Below are 24,196 nucleotides of genomic sequence, written 5' to 3'. Positions count from 1 at the left end.
CAGTACCCAGCACCCCCAAACATGTTCTTACAGTACCCAGCACCCCCAAACATGTTCTTACAGTACCCAGCACCTCCAAACATATTCTTACAGTACCCAGCACCCCCAAACATATTCTTACAGTACCCAGCAACCCCAAACATATTCTTACAGTATCCAGCAACCCCAAACATATTCTTACAGTACCCAGCAACCCCAAACATATTCTTACAGTCCCCAGCACCCCCAAACATATTCTTACAGTACCCAGCAACCCCAAACATATTCTTACAGTACCCAGCACCCCCAAACATATTCTTACAGTACCCAGCACCCCCAAACATGTTCTTACAGTACCCAGCACCCCCAAACATGTTCTTACAGTACCCAGCACCCCCAAACATGTTCTTACAGTACCCAGCACCCCCAAACATGTTCTTACAGTACCCAGCACCCCCAAACATGTTCTTACAGTACCCAGCAACCCCAAACATATTCTTACAGTACCCAGCACCCCCAAACATATTCTTACAGTACCCAGCAACCCCAAACATATTCTTACAGTACCCAGCACCCCCAAACATGTTCTTACAGTACCCAGCACCCCCAAACATGTTCTTACAGTACCCAGCACCCCCAAACATATTCTTACAGTACCCAGCACCCCCAAACATGTTCTTACAGTACCCAGCACCCCCAAACATGTTCTTACAGTACCCAGCACCCCCAAACATATTCTTACAGTACCCAGCACCCCCAAACATATTCTTACAGTACCCAGCAACCCCAAACATATTCTTACAGTACCCAGCACCCCCAAACATGTTCTTACAGTACCCAGCACCCCCAAACATGTTCTTACAGTACCCAGCACCCCCAAACATATTCTTACAGTACCCAGCACCCCCAAACATATTCTTACAGTACCCAGCACCCCAAACATATTCTTACAGTACCCAGCACCCCCAAACATGTTCTTACAGTACCCAGCACCCCCAAACATATTCTTACAGTACCCAGCACCCCCAAACATATTCTTACGGTACCCAGCACCCCCAAACATGTTCTTACAGTACCCAGCACCCCCAAACATATTCTTACAGTACCCAGCACCCCAAACATGTTCTTACAGTACCCAGCAACCCCAAACATATTCTTACAGTACCCAGCACCCCCAAACATGTTCTTACAGTACCCAGCACCCCCAAACATGTTCTTACCGTACCCAGCAACCCCAAACATATTCTTACAGTACCCAGCACCCCCAAACATATTCTTACAGTACCCAGCACCCCCAAACATATTCTTACAGTACCCAGCAACCCCAAACATATTCTTACAGTACCCAGCACCCCCAAACATATTCTTACGGTACCCAGCAACCCCAAACATATTCTTACGGTACCCAGCACCCCCAAACATATTCTTACAGTACCCAGCAACCCAAACATATTCTTACAGTACCCAGCAACCCCAAACATATTCTTACAGTACCCAGCACCCCCAAACATATTCTTACAGTACCCAGCACCCCCAAACATGTTCTTACAGTACCCAGCAACCCCAAACATATTCTTACAGTATCCAGCAACCCCAAACATATTCTTACAGTACCCAGCAACCCCAAACATATTCTTACAGTACCCAGCACCCCCAAACATGTTCTTACAGTACCCAGCACCCCCAAACTTGTTCTAACCGTACCCAGCAATCCCAAACTTCTAATACTACCCCGAACCTCCTAACCTAACAGTGCCCCGCACCCCCAATCATGTTCTATCAGTACCCACATACAAGATCCATGGCCCATCATTTTGTTCAGGACAGTATCTTGGGGACATACTGCACACCCGTTTAAAACCCCCACACTGCCCGGCGGGGCTGCAATGTATCGCTTCTTCCCGTTACCCCCGGAAGTATCGCCCCGCACTTTCCTGGTCCCTGGCGCGCAACTTTTCATAGATGCTGTCGGCCAAAACAGCCATCTCTTGTAACCATGCAAACAGCCATCTCTTGTAACCATGCAAACAGCCATCTCTTGTAACCTTGCAAACAGCCATCTCTTGTAACCATGCAAACAGCCATCTCTTGTAACCATGCAAACAGCCATCTCTTGTAACCATGCAAACAGCCATCTCTTGTAACCATGCAAACAGCCATCTCTTGTAACCATGCAAACAGCCATCTCTTGTAACCATGCAAACAGCCATCTCTTGTAACCATGCAAACAGCCATCTCTTGTAACCATGCAAACAGCCATCTCTTGTAACCATGCAAACAGCCACCTCTTGTAACCATGCAAACAGCCATCTCTTGTAACCATGCAAACAGCCATCTCTTGTAACCATGCAAACAGCCATCTCTTGTAACCATGCAAACAGCCATCTCTTGTAACCATGCAAACAGCCATCTCTTGTAACCATGCAAACAGCCATCTCTTGTAACCATGCAAACAGCCATCTCTTGTAACCATGCAAACAGCCATCTCTTGTAACCATGCAAACAGCCATCTCTTGTAACCATGCAAACAGCCATCTCTTGTAACCATGCAAACAGCCATCTCTTGTAACCATGCAAACAGCCATCTCTTGTAACCATGCAAACAGCCATCTCTTGTAACCATGCAAACAGCCATCTCTTGTAACCATGCAAACAGCCATCTCTTGTAACCATGCAAACAGCCACCTCTTGTAACCATGCAAACAGCCATCTCTTGTAACCATGCAAACAGCCACCTCTTGTAACCATGCAAACAGCCATCTCTTGTAACCATGCAAACAGCCATCTCTTGTAACCATGCAAACAGCCACCTCTTGTAACCATGCAAACAGCCATCTCTTGTAACCATGCAAACAGCCATCTCTTGTAACCATGCAAACAGCCATCTCTTGTAACCATGCAAACAGCCATCTCTTGTAACCATGCAAACAGCCATCTCTTGTAACCATGCAAACAGCCATCTCTTGTAACCATGCAAACAGCCATCTCTTGTAACCATGCAAACAGCCATCTCTTGTAACCATGCAAACAGCCATCTCTTGTAACCATGCAAACAGCCATCTCTTGTAACCATGCAAACAGCCATCTCTTGTAACCTTGCAAACAGCCATCTCTTGTAACCATGCAAACAGCCATCTCTTGTAACCTTGCAAACAGTCATCTCTTGTAACCATGCAAACAGCCATCTCTTGTAACCATGCAAACAGCCATCTCTTGTAACCATGCAAACAGCCACCTCTTGTAACCATGCAAACAGCCATCTCTTGTAACCATGCAAACAGCCATCTCTTGTAACCATGCAGCCATCTCTTGTAACCATGCAAACAGCCACCTCTTGTAACCATGCAAACAGCCATCTCTTGTAACCATGCAAACAGCCATCTCTTGTAACCATGCAAACAGCCATCTCTTGTAACCATGCAAACAGCCATCTCTTGTAACCATGCAAACAGCCATCTCTTGTAACCATGCAAACAGCCATCTCTTGTAACCATGCAAACAGCCATCTCTTGTAACCATGCAAACAGCCATCTCTTGTAACCATGCAAACAGCCATCTCTTGTAACCATGCAAACAGCCATCTCTTGTAACCATGCAAACAGCCATCTCTTGTAACCATGCAAACAGCCATCTCTTGTAACCATGCAAACAGCCATCTCTTGTAACCATGCAAACAGCCATCTCTTGTAACCATGCAAACAGCCATCTCTTGTAACCATGCAAACAGCCATCTCTTGTAACCATGCAAACAGCCATCTCTTGTAACCATGCAAACAGCCACCTCTTGTAACCATGCAAACAGCCATCTCTTGTAACCATGCAAACAGCCATCTCTTGTAACCATGCAAACAGCCATCTCTTGTAACCATGCAGCCATCTCTTGTAACCATGCAAACAGCCACCTCTTGTAACCATGCAAACAGCCACCTCTTGTAACCATGCAAACAGCCATCTCTTGTAACCATGCAAACAGCCATCTCTTGTAACCATGCAAACAGCCATCTCTTGTAACCATGCAAACAGCCATCTCTTGTAACCATGCAAACAGCCATCTCTTGTAACCATGCAAACAGCCACCTCTTGTAACCATGCAAACAGCCATCTCTTGTAACCATGCAAACAGCCATCTCTTGTAACCATGCAAACAGCCATCTCTTGTAACCATGCAAACAGCCATCTCTTGTAACCATGCAAACAGTCATCTCTTGTAACCATGCAAACAGCCACCTCTTGTAACCATGCAAACAGCCATCTCTTGTAACCTTGCAAACAGCCATCTCTTGTAACCATGCAAACAGCCATCTCTTGTAACCTTGCAAACAGCCACCTCTTGTAACCATGCAAACAGCCATCTCTTGTAACCATGCAAACAGCCATCTCTTGTAACCATGCAGCCATCTCTTGTAACCATGCAAACAGCCACCTCTTGTAACCATGCAAACAGCCATCTCTTGTAACCATGCAAACAGCCATCTCTTGTAACCATGCAAACAGCCATCTCTTGTAACCATGCAAACAGCCATCTCTTGTAACCATGCAAACAGCCATCTCTTGTAACCATGCAAACAGCCATCTCTTGTAACCATGCAAACAGCCATCTCTTGTAACCATGCAAACAGCCATCTCTTGTAACCATGCAAACAGCCATCTCTTGTAACCATGCAAACAGCCATCTCTTGTAACCATGCAAACAGCCATCTCTTGTAACCATGCAAACAGCCATCTCTTGTAACCATGCAAACAGCCATCTCTTGTAACCATGCAAACAGCCATCTCTTGTAACCATGCAAACAGCCATCTCTTGTAACCATGCAAACAGCCATCTCTTGTAACCATGCAAACAGCCATCTCTTGTAACCATGCAAACAGCCACCTCTTGTAACCATGCAAACAGCCATCTCTTGTAACCATGCAAACAGCCATCTCTTGTAACCATGCAAACAGCCATCTCTTGTAACCATGCAGCCATCTCTTGTAACCATGCAAACAGCCACCTCTTGTAACCATGCAAACAGCCACCTCTTGTAACCATGCAAACAGCCATCTCTTGTAACCATGCAAACAGCCATCTCTTGTAACCATGCAAACAGCCATCTCTTGTAACCATGCAAACAGCCATCTCTTGTAACCATGCAAACAGCCATCTCTTGTAACCATGCAAACAGCCACCTCTTGTAACCATGCAAACAGCCATCTCTTGTAACCATGCAAACAGCCATCTCTTGTAACCATGCAAACAGCCATCTCTTGTAACCATGCAAACAGCCATCTCTTGTAACCATGCAAACAGTCATCTCTTGTAACCATGCAAACAGCCACCTCTTGTAACCATGCAAACAGCCATCTCTTGTAACCTTGCAAACAGCCATCTCTTGTAACCATGCAAACAGCCATCTCTTGTAACCTTGCAAACAGCCACCTCTTGTAACCATGCAAACAGCCACCTCTTGTAACCATGCAAACAGCCATCTCTTGTAACCATGCAAACAGCCATCTCTTGTAACCATGCAAACAGCCATCTCTTGTAACCATGCAAACAGCCATCTCTTGTAACCATGCAAACAGCCATCTCTTGTAACCATGCAAACAGCCACCTCTTGTAACCATGCAAACAGCCACCTCTTGTAACCATGCAAACAGCCACCTCTTGTAACCATGCAAACAGCCACCTCTTGTAACCATGCAAACAGCCACCTCTTGTAACCATGCAAACAGCCATCTCTTGTAACCATGCAAACAGCCATCTCTTGTAACCATGCAAACAGCCATCTCTTGTAACCATGCAAACTGCCATCTCTTGTAACCATGCAAACAGCCATCTCTTGTAACCATGCAAACAGCCACCTCTTGTAACCATGCAAACAGCCACCTCTTGTAACCATGCAAACAGCCATCTCTTGTAACCATGCAAACAGCCATCTCTTGTAACCATGCAAACAGCCATCTCTTGTAACCATGCAAACAGCCATCTCTTGTAACCATGCAAACAGCCACCTCTTGTAACCATGCAAACAGCCATCTCTTGTAACCATGCAAACAGCCACCTCTTGTAACCATGCAAACAGCCATCTCTTGTAACCATGCAAACAGCCATCTCTTGTAACCATGCAAACAGCCATCTCTTGTAACCATGCAAACAGCCATCTCTTGTAACCATGCAAACAGCCATCTCTTGTAACCATGCAAACAGCCATCTCTTGTAACCATGCAAACAGCCATCTCTTGTAACCATGCAAACAGCCATCATTTGGTTGCTTTTTGTTTCTTTGACAATTATTTCTAAGTTGCTTTTCTTAGAGTGGGGGGGCTCTGCCTGTGCAAACTCTTGTAGAACGCACAGTGGCGTCAGACAGAAGGGAGCAGCCGGAGTGGATCTAACCCCCTCCTAAGTCACCCAGATGTGAACCCTTTAATCTGTCACTTTCATTAGTACACTTTGCTCCTATGAGAGGTTGCCCCTACAAGAACGGGCAGGAAACACGGGGCATTTCTTAATTACCCTAGCAAGTTTCAGGGCCTGATTTCCCCCCTCTCCCTTCACTTCTTTCCCTGACCGTTTTCCCCCATAACCCCAGCCGTGCGAGTTCTCTCCCCTTTATCCCACTCCTCCTGACCACTTACATTTCCCCACGTGATACCTAACCATGCCCCACATGTCTCACTGCTCCCTGATTGGCTGTGAGCGCGTACATGTTTGCCAGTCTGGGGCTGGCATCGGATTACATCTCCCGCTGAAACCCTAAACCTTTTACCTGCGGGGCTTTGGGTTCTCCAGAGCGCCACATGGGACGTTTGATCGTTGGGTTATGTGCAAACGCGCCATAAGAAGCTCTGGGAAGTTAAATAGTGGGTGTAAATCTTTCATATCACGCACATGCCGGTAATGTTCAGATGCTATGTGCATATGATCGAAGGCATCATTATTTATTTATTTTAAATTGTCGACCCCCCCTGCTAAAAAATATATTTGTTTTTTCGCAGACCGCTAATGAATGCATCTTATTGGGGAGCTGCTCAAAGCATGCCCCACAATGCCTTGCAGCGGCTGACGCAAGGCATTGTGGGGAGCGAGTTTGGAAGCTCCGGTACTACTGTCCCACTCCCACTGAGGGACCTTACGAAGCACGGGCTTAGAAACCCACTGTACTTCCTGGGATCCGTCTGCATATTATTTTGGCCATACCCCTTGCAGACACCTCACGAACCCCCTGTTGGAAAACAGTGGGGGGATCAGCTGGTTACAATGTCTGGGTTCATCAGTTGGGATTGAAACGCTGCGGTTTCTAATCTTTCCTATTGGACCACGGGCGGCCAACTCCAGTCCTCAAGGGCCACCAACTGGTCAGATTTTCAGGATATCCCTGCTTCTGCACAGGTGACTCAATCCGTCCCTGCTTCCACCTTCGACAGAGCCTCTGATTGAGCCACCTGTGCTGAAGCATGGATATCCTGAGTATCCGACCTGTTGGTGGCCCTTATTGGTGGACCGGAGTTGGCCACCCCTGCGTTAGAACGTATTTGTTGATGACCTGGGCCCACTTCTCGGTTGATGGTCCCTTTGTATTGACTTCCTGAAAGACTTGTTGGCATTTGTCTTTCTTAGAAGTAGACCTCTACAGAGGGAGTTCCCAGAGTCTGGGAACAGGAGGATTCGGGCAAAGTGTTCGTTACTTACCTGTGCCTGATCATTACTCCCTTTGTTTGTCCTCAGGCCCATGCCAGACCAGCAGGCCGTGAGCAGTACCGGGGCGCCTGCTGTGCGCAGTGTACCCACCATCAGCCTGACCACCACGCCAACACCCGCTGTCTCTCGACAGAACAGCAACATGGCAAATGGTGGGAAGACTGGGCCACTTCCATCCAACCTGGAGGACATGAAGGTAATGGCAGGCGTTGGGGACACTTGTGCACTGACACACACAATTTGACGGCAGAGAAGATCCACTTGGCCCACCGTGTTTGCCTCATTTCTTACCTGCTGCTAAACCTCTGATCCTACTTGATTTCTTTCATAGTTAGGATTTTGCCCTATGTTCACCCCAAGCAATTTTTATTCCCTCAGCTGAGGGGTCTGCAATCTCTCAAGGAAGAAGAGCCATTTTATAAAAAAAAGTCTCCAAAATATTCCGAGAGCCGCATCACACGCATGAATATTACACCTCCACAAACACATACATGTACTGTACTATACACACTAATAGGTATATACTGTATAAGCATTAACATACAACACACGCATGAATATTACACCCCCACAAACACATACATGTACTGTACTATACACACTAATAGGTATATACTGTATAAGCATTAACATACAACACACGCATGAATATTACACCCCCCACAAACACATACATGTACTGTACTATACACACTAATAGGTATATACTGTATAAGCATTAACATACAACACACGCATGAATATTACACCCCCACAAACACATACATGTACTGTACTATACACACTAATAGGTATATACTGTATAAGCATTAACATACAACACACGCATGAATATTACACCCCCACAAACACATACATGTACTGTACTATACACACTAATAGGTATATACTGTATACGAATTAACATACAACACACGCATGAATATTACACCCCCACAAATGCATACATACACTGTACACACACTAGTAGGTATATACTGTATACGCATTAACAGTGTTCGACAATTATATACATTTACTCGCCCGGGGCGGGTGGATTTAACCCCCGGCGAGTAAATATTGGCCCAAGCAGCACACATGTGTTTTTTAAATTTCCCGCGCTCGCGCTGCTGCTTTTCCCGCGCTCGCGCTGGAGAAAAAAAAAAAAAAAGCCGGAGGCGGGTTCATGTTGTTGGGGGAGATTACCCCGCCTCCGGCTCTCTGAGCAGTGGCCTCCCTCCTCAGCGCTTCCACTCCTCCCCCTTCCGGCAGCCAGCCCTTCCACGCCTGTCTGCCTCAGGCCCCTGCAGGGCCATCTGTCGCCCCCCCTCCCACCCATCAGGCCATCCTCCCCCCCCCCCTCCCACCCATCGGGCCATCCTCCCCCCCCCTCCCACCCATCGGGCCATCCTCCCCCCCCTCCCACCCATCGGGCCATCCTCCCCCCCTCCCACCCATCGGGCCATCCGCCCCCCCCTCCCATCGGGCCATCCGCCCCCCCTCCCATCGGGCCATACGCCCCCCCCTCCCATCGGGCCATACGCCCCCCCCTCCCATCGGGCCATCCGCCCCCCCCCCCTCGTATCGGGCCATCCGCCCCCCCCCCCCCCTCCCATCGGGCAATCCATCAGCCCTGCTCTTCTCCTGCTCTGATGGCCAGCTCAGATGTTAGCAGGGGAAATCCCCTAACCGAAGCCTCTCCCTGCTCTAAGCAGGGGAAATCCCCTAACCGGAGCTACTCCCTGCTCTAAGCCTGCTCTAAGCAGGGGAAATCCCTCACCCGGTGCTGCCCCCGCTGCCATGTGCGACACCTCCTGCCGTGTGGGGGGCCCACTGCCGTGTGTGTGTGTGTGTGTGTGTGACTGTGTCACCCTCTCTCTCTCTCTCTCTCCCTCTCCCTGTGTCACCCTCCCTCTCCCTGTGTCACCCTATCCCTGTGTGACCCTCTCCCTCTCCTTGTGTCACCCTCTCCTTGTGTCACCCTCTCCTTGTGTCACCCTCTCCTTGTGTCACCCTCTCCTTGTGTCACCCTCTCCCTGTGTCACCCTCTCCCTGTGTCACCCTCTCCCTGTGTCCCCCTCCCTCTCCCTGTGTCCCCCTCCCTCTCCCTGTGTCACCCCCTCCCTCTCCCTGTGTCACCCTCTCCCTCTCCCTGTGTCACCCTCTCCCTCTCCCTGTGTCACCCTCCCTCTCCCTGTGTCACCACCCTCTCCCTGTTTCACCCACCCTCTCCCTCTCCCTGTGTCACCCTTTCCCTGTGTCACCCTTTCCCTGTGTCACCCTCTCCCTGTGTCACCCTCTCCCTGTGTCATCCTCTCCCTGTGTCACCCTCTCCCTGTGTCACCCTCTCCCTGTGTCACCCTCTCCCTGTGTCACCCTCTCCCTGTGTCACCCCCTCCCTCTCCCTGTGTCACCCGCTCCCTGTGTCACCCACCCTCTCCCTCTCCCTGTGTCACCCTTTCCCTGTGTCACCCTTTCCCTGTGTCACCCCTCTCCCCCTGTGTCACCCTCTCCCTGTGTCACCCTCTCCCTGTGTCACCCTCTCCCTGTGTCACCCTCTCCCTCTCCTTGTGTCACCCCCTCCCTCTCCCTGTGTCACCCTGTCCCGCTCCCTGTCACCCTCTCCCTGTGTGACCCACCTCTCCGTTTCCCTGTCACCCTCTCCCTGTGTCGCCCTCTCCCTGTGTCTCCCTCTCTCTGTCACCCTCTCCCTCTCTCTGTCTCCCTCTCCCTGTGTCACCCTCCCTCTCCCTGTGTCACCCTCCCTCTCCCTGTGTCACCCTCCCTCTCCCTGGGTCACCCTCCCTCTCCCTGTGTCACCCTCCCTCTCCCTGTGTCACCCTCCCTCTCCCTGTGTCACCCTCCCTCTCCCTGTGTCACCCTCCCTCTCCCTGTCACCCTCTCCCTGTGTCACCCTCTCCCTGTGTCACCCTCTCCCTGTGTCACCCCCTCCCTCTCCCTGTGTCACCCTGTCCCGCTCCCTGTCACCCTCTCCCTGTGTGACCCACCCTCTCCGTTTCCCTGTGTCACCCTCTCCCTGTGTCGCCCTTTCCCTGTGTCGCCCTCTCCCTCTCTCTGTCACCCTCTCCCTCTCTCTGTCACCCTCTCCCTGTGTCACCCTCCCTCTCCCTGTGTCACCCTCCCTCTCCCTGTGTCACCCTCCCTCTCCCTGTGTCACCCTCCCTCTCCCTGTGTCACCCTCCCTCTCCCTGTGTCACCCTCCCTCTCCCTGGGTCACCCTCCCTCTCCCTGGGTCACCCTCCCTCTCCCTGGGTCACCCTCCCTCTCCCTGGGTCACCCTCCCTCTCCCTGTGTCACCCTCCCTCTCCCTGTCACCCTCCCTCTCCCTGTCACCCTCCCTTTCCCTGTCACCCTCCCTCTCCCTGTGTCACCCTCCCCCTCCCTGTCACCCTCCCTCTCTCCCTGTCAACCTCCCTCTCTCCCTGTCACCCTCCCTCTCTCCCTGTCACCCTCCCTCTCCCTGTCACCCTCCCTCTCCCTGTCACCCTCCCTCTCCCTGTGTCACCCTCCCTCTCCCTGTGTCACCCTCCCTCTCCCTGTGTCACCCACCCTCTCCCTGTGTCACCCACCCTCTCCCTGTGTCACCCTCCTTCTCCCTGTGTCACCCTCCCTCTCCCTGTCACCCTCCCTCTCCCTGTGTCACCCTCTCCCTGTGTCACCCTCCCTCTCCCTGTGTCACCCTCCCTCTCCCTGTGTCACCCTCCCTCTCCCTGTGTCACCCTCCCTCTCCCTGTGTCACCCTCCGTGTCACCCTCTCCCTGTGTCACCCTCTCCCTCTCCCTGTGTCACCCTGTCCCGCTCCCTGTCACTCTCCCTCCGTGTCACCCTCTCCCTGTGTGACCCACCCTCTCCGTCTCCCTGTGTCGCCCTCTCCCTCTCTCTGTCACTCTTTCCCTCTCTCTGTCACCCTTTCCCTCTCTCTGTCACCCTCTCCCTCTCTCTGTCACCCTCTCCCTCTCTCTGTCACCCTCTCTCTGTCACCCTCTCTCTGTCTCCCTCTCTCTGTCTCTGTCTCCCTCTCCCTCCTCTGTCTCCCTCTCTCTGTCTCTGTCTCCCTCTCCGTCGCACTCTCTTCTTCGCTCTCTCTGTCGCACTCTCTTTGTCTCTCATTCTCTCATTCTCTCAGTGTGTGTCTCTCATTCTCTCTCTTTCTCTCTCTTTCTCCGTGTGTCTCTCTTTCTCTCTCTTTCTCCGTGTGTCTCTCTTTCTCTCTCTTTCTCTGTGTGTCTCTCTTTCTCTCTGTGTGTGTGTGTGGGTGTGCCGCTCTGTGTGTGTGTGTGTGTCTGTCTGTCTCTCTCTGTCTGTCTCTCTCTGTGAAGCGCCGACGTCCAGACACTGGTTAAGGGGTTCAGGAAACTAGTCATTCACATCTGGCTTTTATTTCTAGATCCGACATTGACACACACACACACACACACACACACACACACACATACACACACACACACACACGCACACACACACACGTCTAATTGTAGTATAATGTAATACAATAAATAAATTTATGTCAAAAATGAATGTTCTGACTAGGAATTTATTAAATGTATTTTATTTATATATTTTATTTTAAAGCGGGACTATGGGCGGACTTGGGGGCGGGACTAGGTGGCGAGTAGATTTTTGGGTGATTTGTCGAACACTGCGCATTAACATACGTCCCTTTATTTAGTTTTTTTCATTTTTTTTGTGAAAACAGTAACATTTACAAATACACCATACATACACTACCCTCCCCAAAAAACACCTACATGTCACCCCCCCTCCAAATACACACACACACACACACACACACCTTGTGCCTGTCTCCCTCACTGTCCTGCCGGCGCTGGTCGGGCCCTTGTTGCCGCCGGGTCCGACATCTCCCCAGCTGCCGGGCTCTGTGATGTCGACTCACGCCGGAAGTTGCAAAAGGCACTTCCGGCACGCACCGGCATAAGAGCCCGGCGTGGGACAGTACAGGAGAGCGACAGGCAAGCAGCTGGGGAGACGTCGGGCCCGGCGGCAACAAGAGGCCCGACTACGCCCCGGCCCGGCCCCCCCGCAGCCTCCGCCAGAATAGTGCGGGAGAGAGGCAGCAGCTGGGGGTCGGCAACCTGCAGAGAACCGTAGGTATAAGCGGAAAGAGCCACATGCGGCTCGGGAGCTGCAGGTTGCCTACCCCTGCTGCCTAAGTGTATTCGCCCCTACCTCCTCTGCTGGGAGACTCTTCCACGAATCCACCACCCTTTCGGTGAAGAAGTACTTCCTCATATTTCCCCGTCGCCTGCCACGCTCCTTGTTCAGAGAATGACCTCTTGTTCTAGCTCTTCTCTCTCTGTGAAACATGCTTCCCTCCTGCTGAACCCATGTATATATTTGGTCAGCAGTTGCTTTATTAAATCTTCTTATGAACACACCATGTTTTCTTCTTCCCTACCCCTAAGATGTAACGTTATGTGCCCGTTCTAGTGATCCTGTAATGATGGTGCTATTATTTCTGCCTACTGTAGTGTTAAATCCCCATTACGTCTCCCTTTTCAACTCTTTAAGTGTGAAATTATCCATGAAATATAATATTTTGTCTTCTATTGCACTGACTGTGTACACAGCACTGTACATAGATTTGTGCACTCCCTAATGCAGCCCATGTCCCTAAGAGCTTACAATCTAATTTTGGTGCCTGTGGCACCAGAAGAAAAAGTTATTGCCATGGTCACAAGGAGGTGTGTGTGTGTGTGTGTGTGTGTGTGTGTGTGTGTGTGTGTGTGTGTGTGTGTGTGTGTGTGTGTGTGTGTGTTGCCCCAAAGATACTAGCTTCCAGTTACACAGTATAAGCTCCACATCTCCTTCTCAGAAACTCACCCTTATACACCAGTGCCCTCATGAGGCTGTTCCCTTTCTTTGCCCATCAGGTGGCAGAACTGAAGCAGGAGTTGAAGCAGCGAGGCCGCCCAGTCTCTGGGACGAAGGTGGATCTTATAGAGAGACTTAAAGCGTCACAGGATCCCAGCATCGTTGGCACAGCGCCTGCCAAGCCAACGCCTATGCAGCAACCCAAGCCAAACGAGCCCGTGCCAGCCTTCCCGAATCATCGTCTCTGTGCCGAGTCCATAAAGCTCGGCAGCTCCAGCTCCACGCCCCCTGCGTCTCCCTGTCCTTCTGAGCTCTCGATGGTCAGCATGGACGAGGCATCCACTGCCGGTGACGCCTTCGGAGAGACGGTTTCTTCTCCTCTCACCCAGCTGAGCTTGCAGACCTCTCCGGTGCAAGGGAAGGAAAAGCCTTCGGCAGAAGGCAGGGACAAAGACTACATGCTGCAGGAGAAGGACAGGCAGATCGAGGACCTGACGCGGAGGTTGAGGCAGAAGCAGGAGCTGGTGGAGCGGCTGAGGCAGCAGCTGGAGCAGGAGAAACGCACACCGCAACGCCAACCTCCCGATGATCAGCAGATTGTGCGGGTGAAAGAGGAGCCAGGCTTCATTTCCTGCGACTCCCCCAGGAATGTGGAAGCACTAAGCCCCTTAGTGAAGCATGAGCCCAAGGCAAACGTCACCTGCCAGCAGGAGCCACAGCTGTTCCTGGGCTCCGTGCCCAACGGGAGCAATGGAAATGCAGCTGACTCAGCGGGAACACGGCTAGTCTTCACGGTGGCCAGTCCCACTGCCCAGCTGCCTGATGGGAATAGACATGTGGTGCTACAGGTGGGTACATAGCCCAGAGCTTTGCGATGGTCTTTATGAATTAGCCAATCACTAGATGTGTCACAGGGTAAACACTTTGCCTCCGCCAATCAGGGAGTCTGAATTGCCACAGTCTAAACAGGATGGTCCATAAAAAAGGGGCAGGTGTGCAATTAATAGTCATTGATTATCCTTAAAACTAACCTAAACTAAGCAATCCGTTTCTAACGTCCAGAAACCTAAGAAATCACCAAGTGCGGGGAAAACCCCAAACGCCCTTTTCTTAGACTTCCGTGATTGAATAGTGAGGCGAGATATTAAGGGAAGAGCTGGCAGCCCAAATACAAAAAGTCCTCCTGGAATAGGGGGAGGTGTTCCTGCTCCCCTGGAAATAGTTGTTATATTGTATAGTGATGCAAAGAATCACTAAATGCTCCCAGCTCCCTGTATATTACTTCTTCTAAACCTGTGTAGGTCTTTCGATTTTCTACGGCTTGTTATGGTCATTTCTGTATGAGGCGCCAACACATTCTGTAGTGCAGTACAATGGGGGGTGACGTAAGTAAAACATGTATTTTATCTCTGCTACGAGGTGTTTACAATCTGAAAGGAAGGCGAGAGTGGGAAACCCAGGTATAGTTGGGGTAAAGAGGAAGGTGTGGATGCGGGTCACAGTGAAGCTAGCGGTAGGATAGTCTTCTCTTGCCAACGAATGATAGGAGGAGGAAGAGTAATACTATTCAGAGGGTGATGGGTAGGCCTCCATGAAGAAGAGCGTTCCATGGAAACCTTCTAATCTGTGAAGGTTTGGGGGGGGGGGGGGAGAGAGTGTCATTGTCCATCGCTGCTTCCATAAGACCAATGGTAACCGCTGGTAGAGGTTCCTACGTGGCTGTTTGGAAGGGGTCAAGTGTGGCAGTGGGACACAGGAGCCACTAATGCTTTTTAATCTTGTAAATAGATTACGGTTAAATATCTCGTCCAGCGACAACTTAATTGCAGCACGTTTCTTTCTCGAGGTTTGCCCGGGGTAATCATGCTACATGCTCATTGCGAGTGGGATTCAGATAGAGAGCGAGTCTCCCCGAGGTTTGCCCGGGGTAATCATGCTACATGCTCATTGCGAGTGGGATTCAGATAGAGAGCGAGTCTCCCCGAGGTTTGCCCGGGGTAATCATGCTACATGCTCATTGCGAGTGGGATTCAGACAGAGGGCGAGTTTCCCTGAGGTTTGCCCAGGGTAATTATGCTACATGCTCATTGCGGGTGGGATTCAGACAGAGGGCGAGTCTCCCCGAGGTTTGCCCGGGGTAATCATGCTACATGCTCATTGCGGGTGGGATTCAGACAGAGGGCGAGTCTCCCCGAGGTTTGCCCAGGGTAATCATGCTACATGCTCATTGCGAGTGGGATTCAGACAGAGGGCGAGTCTCCCCGAGGTTTTGCCCGGGGTAATCATGCTACATGCTCATTGCGGGTGGGATTCAGACAGAGGGCGAGTCTCCCCGAGGTTTTGCCCGGGGTAATCATGCTACATGCTCATTGCGGGTGGGATTCAGACAGAGGGCGAGTCTCCCCGAGGTTTGCCCGGGGTAATCATGCTACATGCTCATTGCGAGTGGGATTCAGACAGAGGGCGAGTCTCCCCGAGGTTTTGCCCGGGGTAATCATGCTACATGCTCATTGCGAGTGGGATTCAGACAGAGGGCGAGTCTCCCCGAGGTTTGCCCGGGGTAATCATGCTACATGCTCATTGCGAGTGGGATTCAGACAGAGGGCGAGTCTCCCCGAGGTTTGCCCGGGGTAATCATGCTACATGCTCATTGCGGGTGGGATTCAGACAGAGGGCGAGTCTCCCCGAGGTTTGCCCGGGGTAATCATGCTACATGCTCATTGCGAGTGGGATTCAGACAGAGGGCGAGTCTCCCCGAGGTTTTGCCCGGGGTAATCATGCTACATGCTCATTGCGGGTGGGATTCAGACAGAGGGCGAGTCTCCCCGAGGTTTGCCCGGGGTAATCATGCTACATGCTCATTGCGGGTGGGATTCAGACAGAGGGCGAGTCTCCCCGAGGTTTTGCCCGGGGTAATCATGCTACATGCTCATTGCGGGTGGGATTCAGACAGAGGGCGAGTCTCCCCGAGGTTTTGCCCGGGGTAATCATGCTACATGCTCATTGCGGGTGGGATTCAGACAGAGGGCGAGTCTCCCCGAGGTTTGCCCGGGGTAATCATGCTACATGCTCATTGCGAGTGGGATTCAGACAGAGGGCGAGTCTCCCCGAGGTTTGCCCGGGGTAATCATGCTACATGCTCATTGCGAGTGGGATTCAGACAGAGGGCGAGTCTCCCCGAGGTTTGCCCGGGGTAATCATGCCACATGCTCATTGCGAGTGGGATTCAGACAGAGGGCGAGTCTCCCCGAGGTTTGCCCGGGGTAATCATGCTACATGCTCATTGCGAGTGGGATTCAGACAGAGGGCGAGTCTACCCGAGGTTTTGCCGATAACAGCATCTTTGTATTTATTCTGCGATTTTTGTTTTCTCTGTCACAGCGAATGAACACGACTCCATCTCCTCTTCACTTCAGCAACGGGCCTCAAAAACAGCAGACACTCATCACCCAACCTGCCCCGCCGGTAAGGCCCCGTGAGATCTGACATGGGCAGACACTACTCCAGCCACGCTAGAGTGCGCTAATGCCCCTGCTTCCTTGAGCAGTCTGCTGTTCTATCAAGAGACAAACGTCGCATTGCCTGTGCTACACTTACATAGATTACATGTAGCACAACACTTTCCGCTTCAGTCATGTTGGATCGCCTAGTTACTAGTACAATTGGATTGAGCCGGGGCCATTTTCTTCTATCCCTAGTTGCCTGCTGCTTTGAGAAGCCATATCCCATAGAGTAAGACTCATTTTTTGATCAAGGAGAACAGTCTAGCGGTCCAGCTGTGCTCACCTTCATCAAAATTATATATATATATATTTATATCTATCTCTCTCTCTCTCAAAAGAAACAAAAACCAATGAAGTAGCGCCTCTAATATATCCTGAACACAAGCTAATAAAATGAAGAACTAATTAACCCTACCATGAATTCGTCTATTGGGGTGGTTTGATGATGGCCAATAGCAATACTAAAAACCTGTAATCTCAAAAGAGATAGGGTAATGCATATATTGTTTAAATAAACACAATACTATTTAATAAAGATAATAAACAATTATAATAAAAAACTCAAAATGTATGAATGTAATAAATAAAAATTCTTCAAAATTGAATGAATAAAAAACCTCTGAAAAAACAAAGTCCCATTCCAAAAGCAATGACATCCAGGTGTTTGCAGCCCGTTTCAAAGGGATCACCACTCCCTGAATAAATCTGTGAAAACACACATCTCCCATATAGACAGGATGATTACCTTTTGAGTAGTCCCACTGTATATTAAAAAAAATAAAAGGGAAGGGCAGTGGGAACAGCGCTAATGCATAACACATAAAAAATTTGTGACAACTAGACAACTAATAAATATTATTAAACCCCTAATATTAAGGTGAAGGCAGCCTGGAAAAAAAATAGGTGACACAAACCAAAAAACACAGTGAAAACAGATGAACCGGCGCCTTAAAGAAATAAAGTTCTGACCAAATATAGTCCAATCTAGACGGCTGGGATGAATTCCAGGGAAGTGTCCTCAAAGTAATCTCAAACAAACAAACATGTAAGACAACAACATGAACGAGAAAAAAAGAAAGAAAAGATCATAGTGCAACAAATAACAAATCACTGATATAAAGTAAGCTGTAATAGACAGCAATTTAATAAAAGAATTAAATATTATAAAACAACAAACATATGTTAGTTGGGCAAAAACCACTATTTAAAGTGATGGCATCCAAAGGGGCTAAAATTGAAACCCTACTTACAGCAAAGCCAATAATTATAAACCTGTAGCTCAAAACCACTGAACGCTCCGGTGCCTGGAGGGAAGATGATACCGCTCGATCGCCTGTAAATCCTGCACAGTTAGGAAGCCCAGACGCTGAGGCTCCACGCCGCCAGCCACCACACCTGTCTTCAACGCTGATGAGCTCTGGGATAGGAAGCCGCCCAGGCTCAGTGCCGCCGAAGGACTCCCAGGGATAGTCACGCAGACCAGAAGGTCTCGCGATATACGCTGACGTCACCACTCGTAGCCAGGATGTGGGAAGGGCACACGCAACTGCTAGGGGCTCAGGCAGCCAAAGCCACGGGCAAAAGAGGAACGGGCTATCAGGGGGGAAGCCAAAGTGTCTCTGCCAGAGAAAAAAGTCCACCCTACGCGTTTCGTGACGTCAGTCACTTCGTCAGGGGCATGACGAAGTGACTGACGTCACGAAACGCGTAGGGTGGACTTTTTTCTCTGGCAGAGACACTTTGGCTTCCCCCCTGATAGCCCGTTCCTCTTTTGCCCGTGGCTTTGGCTGCCTGAGCCCCTAGCAGTTGCGTGTGCCCTTCCCACATCCTGGCTACGAGTGGTGACGTCAGCGTATATCGCGAGACCTTCTGGTCTGCGTGACTATCCCTGGGAGTCCTTCGGCGGCACTGAGCCTGGGCGGCTTCCTATCCCAGAGCTCATCAGCGTTGAAGACAGGTGTGGTGGCTGGCGGCGTGGAGCCTCAGCGTCTGGGCTTCCTAACTGTGCAGGATTTACAGGCGATCGAGCGGTATCATCTTCCCTCCAGGCACCGGAGCGTTCAGTGGTTTTGAGCTACAGGTTTATAATTATTGGCTTTGCTGTAAGTAGGGTTTCAATTTTAGCCCCTTTGGATGCCATCACTTTAAATAGTGGTTTTTGCCCAACTAACATATGTTTGTTGTTTTATAATATTTAATTCTTTTATTAAATTGCTGTCTATTATAGCTTACTTTATATCAGTGATTTGTTATTTGTTGCACTATGATCTTTTCTTTCTTTTTTTCTCGTTCATGTTGTTGTCTTACATGTTTGTTTGTTTGAGATTACTTTGAGGACACTTCCCTGGAATTCATCCCAGCCGTCTAGATTGGACTATATTTGGTCAGAACTTTATTTCTTTAAGGCGCCGGTTCATCTGTTTTCCCCACTGTATATTATAAAGGTTTGCTCAGGAGTACAGCTGATGCATAACTATGGTGACATTTGTCTCGTGTCTCTCGTTGTGTCTTACACTTCCACCCATCCCCTTCCCCAGAGTCAGAAGCCCTCTCTGCAGCTGGTCGCCGGCACTGTGCCGGGGAGCCTGTTATCCTTTTCTGCCCCTCCCAACTTACAGCCGTTGTTCAACATGAACGGGTTCCACAAGCGACCATCGAACCCTGGCCGAGAAGGCAGCCCGAGCTGCGCACAGAAGCAGGTAACTGCTCCCCTCTCTCTAACTGAAGGTTTGCTGCTGGCTGGGGCAGCGGTTACTGGCACACGCCCTTCATACATGTCATTGCTTCATACGTGTAGCTGTACATAAACTCAGAGCCACAGAAGTCTCTCTACTGCTCGAAAGAGAGGAGATAAAGATTGTGTAAACCCTGTAAACATTGTGGGGAAACCGTAACACTTTCGCTGCCGGGCAACACTGTTTGTGCGGCAGCAAATGATAAAAATATTATTTCAAACCGCTTATATTAGTCTAAATATTGCCACGGGGAAAATAAATCTATCCCCCTGCAAGTAAATGTCATACTGGCTGCATTCCCTCGGGGTTTGTTTCATTCTAATCTCATGTCTGAAACGTCCCTTTATCTTTTTGCTCGGTGATTGCAGCACAATAAGTTTACACTAAATAAAAAGCTGCAGGTGAAAATTGCGTTCTTTTTTTTGGTATGGAGTTTGCAGTGTTGTCTCGGAGAGATTACATAAATATCGTAAAAACACTCCAAAGTTTTTGGTTACTATGGAGATTATCCATCTATCGATAGAGATAGATCTATCTCCCTATCTCTGAGAGAGGTATTGTAATACCTCTACACCCCTGCACCCCTACACACGTACTCCCCTATACATCCACACCCCGACACGTCCACACCCCTACACGTATACACTTACACTCCCACACCCCTACACGTAGTCACGTACACACACCCCTACATGTAAACACGTACATGTAATAAACATACTACTGCCATTAGGCATCTTAAGGGCAGCTCCTCGTAGGAGCAATTACATTGTTCATTTTGTCTTTTTTCAGAAACTAGGAGGGGTGACACCTTTTTGGATCCTATTCACTTGAATGGCCCGTAAAGTGTTTTAAGACTTGTAGCACCATTTAGTGAAACTGGTGCATGGTGTGTTCAGGACTGCACCTTGGAGGCGCACTCCAACCATCTGTATAAAAGACCAATAACGATCACAGCCGGAAATCTAACCCTCACTAGCATTAGATGCCGGCATTAATAGTACAAAGTATTCACTAGCTATGATTTATTCGTGTATTTCGGAATGTAATCACTGTTTCAATCTTCCCATGTGTCCTTCATCAAGATACCAAAGGGGATTGGATGAAGTGATTGAATGCGACAATAAATGGCTTAATATTCCATAGTGAACCTATGTACTTTGGGATGTTATTATGCGTTTAATCCATTAGAGCAGCGGTGGCCAACTCCAGTCCTCAAGAGCGACCAACAGGTCAGGTTTTAAGGATATCCCTGCTTCAGCACAGGTGGCTCAGTCATGACTGTTGGTGGCCCTTGAGGACTGGAGTTGCCACTCCTGCATTAGATTGTTGGGTGTTCCCTTGGACCTTCATGTCCGATGCTCTCACTCTTGCATTGAGGGGTTTCAGTCCGTATTATTTACATTGTCCTGTCGCGTTTCACACCTTCCACCAAGTGCCAGTTATATAATAACAATGATGATTTCGTTATAATTGAATAGGTTGGGTCCCATAAAAATAAAGGGTTAGTAACAGAGGATCGCCTCTTTTTGGAAGCCACGTTTTGCTCACTGGGATTTCCAAACCTTCTGTCTCTTAGAATCCCGCCCAGCCCGTCTCCACCACCCCGCCCCCATCTCAGCCAGAACCCGAGCCCCCTCCACACAGCATTTTCCTCACCCCTTCCCCGCAAGCGCGGACGAAGGAACCGCCAGGATACGAAGAAGCCGTAAGGCAGCAGCCAAACCATTCGGAGGTAACCGTTGGGGTTGAAGTGGGGGGATGGAGGAAGTGCCCAGTGTTGATGTGGCATACACAGCTGAACCTCTCTCTGCTTTCTTCCTAGGGACCTGGCTGTCAGTGTCAGCAAATGGAAGACTTGTTTGACATTTTGATACAGAATTTAGGTACGAACGTAATTGTGAATGTAATTGTGTATTCGCAGTGCCCTGACGGGCGCCAAAACTGCGGTAAGGGAGATCCTCCACAGGAAACGTCCACCAGGCTGAAATGGGGTCAAGTCAAGAGTTCCTAAGTAGATGCTTCAGCTAGCTTTATTGGGGGTGGAGCACCTAGATCGTAGACTCGCTCCCCCCAAAATCAACCCCCTTCTGTATTCAGTACAAAAAAGCAAGATAACCAAGATTTTCACTAATCGGAGAAGATACTTCTCTGATTAGTTGATTTTGGTCCTAGGAAGGACAGCCCCGTTAATCTTACTCCCCTGTTAATTATTACTGTAGTTCCCTAACTTGGCAGGGACCCGGGTGTGGGGGGGGGGGGGCTGCTTGTTTGTAAAAGTACAGAGAGAAATATTTGATTATGATTAAAATCTTTAGTGTTTGAGGGGTCAGAAACAGCGCATTTTCCAAACTCGCAGCGGTGGTGAGAAGTTGTTGCTCGGATAATGTTGGATACCAGGAGTGTTTTGTTAAAAGATGGATGACTAAAGCTTGTCCCTCTCTCCTTTCCGGCAGATATCTCGACAGAGTTCAAGGAATTTCTGGTGCCATGTATAAAACAGACGTCTCCCACTCACCCAGTGCCACACACGGAGATGCCTTCCCCCATTCACACCATGCCAGGCCGGCTGGAGGATTTCCTAGAGAGCTCAACAGGTGTACCACTTCTTCGGGGGTACCAGGATGGCACAACTTCTATGCCGCTCATTGATGACCTCCACAGCCAGATGCTGAGCAGCTCGGCCATCCTGGACCACTCTCCTTCACCCATGGACACATCTGACCTGCACTTCTCCCCTGAGGGAGACCCCCTGGGGCTAGACTTGTCCGACCCTCCTCTTGATGGTATGGACTGGCTTGAGCTAACCGGGCCTCCTGCTATGAGCCTGGCTCCACTCAGTACAGCCACCCCCAGTGTCTTCTCCACTGACTTCCTAGACAGCCATGACCTGCAGTTACACTGGGACGCCTGCTTATAGCTTAGCTGTTGTTGGAGCGTTGAGGAACCTGTGGGGTTTCAGAGAGAGATTACAGCACTGTCCTAACCCCTGGAAGAATTGGAGTCTTATCCACAAAAGGAGATACAGTACCTACACAGACAAGAGAGGGTTGTTGGCTAATACACAGCTGCCAAAATTTAGGGAATCCTTGGTTGCTCTCGATTGGAAGGATTTGGCTGTTTTTCGTTTAATCAAAGACTCCTGATAACTCCCAATAAAGTGGGTAAAGATGAGATCGGGGTTGGCAGAACTATCAGAACTATGCATTGTCCGGCCTAGCGTCTTTACATTCACCTTTCGCTCGTGCCACAGTCCTCGGCTTTAGATTCCCTGCTGCCAGACCTGTGTGTATGTTGCCCTCTGCCCACGATATATCGAGTCCACTTAATGACCTAGCTAATCCTACCACAGCATCTTCAATCCTACAACTCCTCCATTATATGCTTCCTGTCTACACGAGTGACTCTCTTCCTAGACCCTGATAGCTCTAGTTGCAGAACTTCACTGGGAACCCAGCCTCCCCTCAACAAAGACTCTTGTTTTGCTGGATCAATCCTACAATCTCCTCGGGGTATTTGAAACCTCTGGTTTCACCCAGTGGAGGTGTGCTCCATGTTGACTCTTGGTGTATCAGCCAAACCTTTGCATGGGAAAAGCCATGCCGACTTCCTGTCCGCCAAAGGACTTGCAGGCATACAAACCGCACATATCATGTTAATACTATGGCACTTCAGATCATCCAACATGAACCCATGCAGAATTCTTAAGCTAGCTGCCATCTTGACCTATCCCCGCCAGCTGTTTGAGTTGATCTTCTCCCAGAGAGGACTCAATAGGTTAGGTGAACAATTTTTATTTAATTTTTTTTTTTTCCCCCATTTGTTTTTACATTTCCCCATCGTGAATGCTGGGTACCTGGAAATACTCTCACATCCGTGAAATGAATGTATAAAAGCGGGTGAATATCTGTATTTTTTTCCAAATAATGTTGCAAGACACGGGCAAAAAAAATGAAAAGTAAAAGATCTATAAAAAATGTAAAATAAAAAAAAAAAGACCAAAAAATATACATAACATTTAATAAAGAGATCTCGGGAAGGAGAGACTGAGATGTGTTTGTGTCATTTGCAGCTGTTGAGTGGGAAGTGTAAGTACAAATTACCGGTAATATACTGGATAATGCTGCTGATAAATGCATTTTAAGACCAGTTTAGAGCTGGGCTATGTAACAATGGAGCGGGAATATTACGATAATGAAAAATTACAATAAGTTGACATCACATAACGATAATGTGTAAATATCACATAATATCCTATTATAAGGGATGATGTCTATGAAGGGAATGATGAAAATGTAGAGACCATGTGGATAGAAATTAGCAGTGGAGGTAAAAGTACAAAGAAAATGTTTGTGGGGATATGCTATAAACCAGCGGTGCGCAAACTGGGGGCCGCGAGGTAAAGAGGTCCCGCGCGCTTCCCGAAGGCCTCTGTAAACCTCCCTTACCTTGGCTCCGGTCTG

At 49.3% G+C, this 24,196-nt stretch overlaps 1 protein-coding gene across 1 annotated transcript in view; it reads left to right on the top strand.

The window, feature by feature from the left end:
* Nucleotides 1–23,777, top strand: part of MRTFA (myocardin related transcription factor A) — a 105,616-nt gene extending 81,839 nt beyond the window's left edge. Inside the window, 7 exon segments of the mRNA XM_075573886.1 lie at nucleotides 7,691–7,859; nucleotides 13,555–14,343; nucleotides 16,877–16,960; nucleotides 19,536–19,697; nucleotides 21,313–21,468; nucleotides 21,559–21,619; nucleotides 22,190–23,777. Of these exon segments, the coding sequence (XP_075430001.1) occupies nucleotides 7,691–7,859; nucleotides 13,555–14,343; nucleotides 16,877–16,960; nucleotides 19,536–19,697; nucleotides 21,313–21,468; nucleotides 21,559–21,619; nucleotides 22,190–22,653 (1,885 nt within the window). The 3' untranslated portion in view covers nucleotides 22,654–23,777.
* Nucleotides 23,778–24,196: the final 419 nt, after the last annotated feature.

The sequence above is a fragment of the Ascaphus truei genome, chromosome 17 (genome assembly GCF_040206685.1).
Source record: "Ascaphus truei isolate aAscTru1 chromosome 17, aAscTru1.hap1, whole genome shotgun sequence".
Lineage (NCBI taxonomy): Eukaryota > Metazoa > Chordata > Amphibia > Anura > Ascaphidae > Ascaphus > Ascaphus truei.
This window is presented reverse-complemented; position numbering and strand designations above follow the sequence as displayed.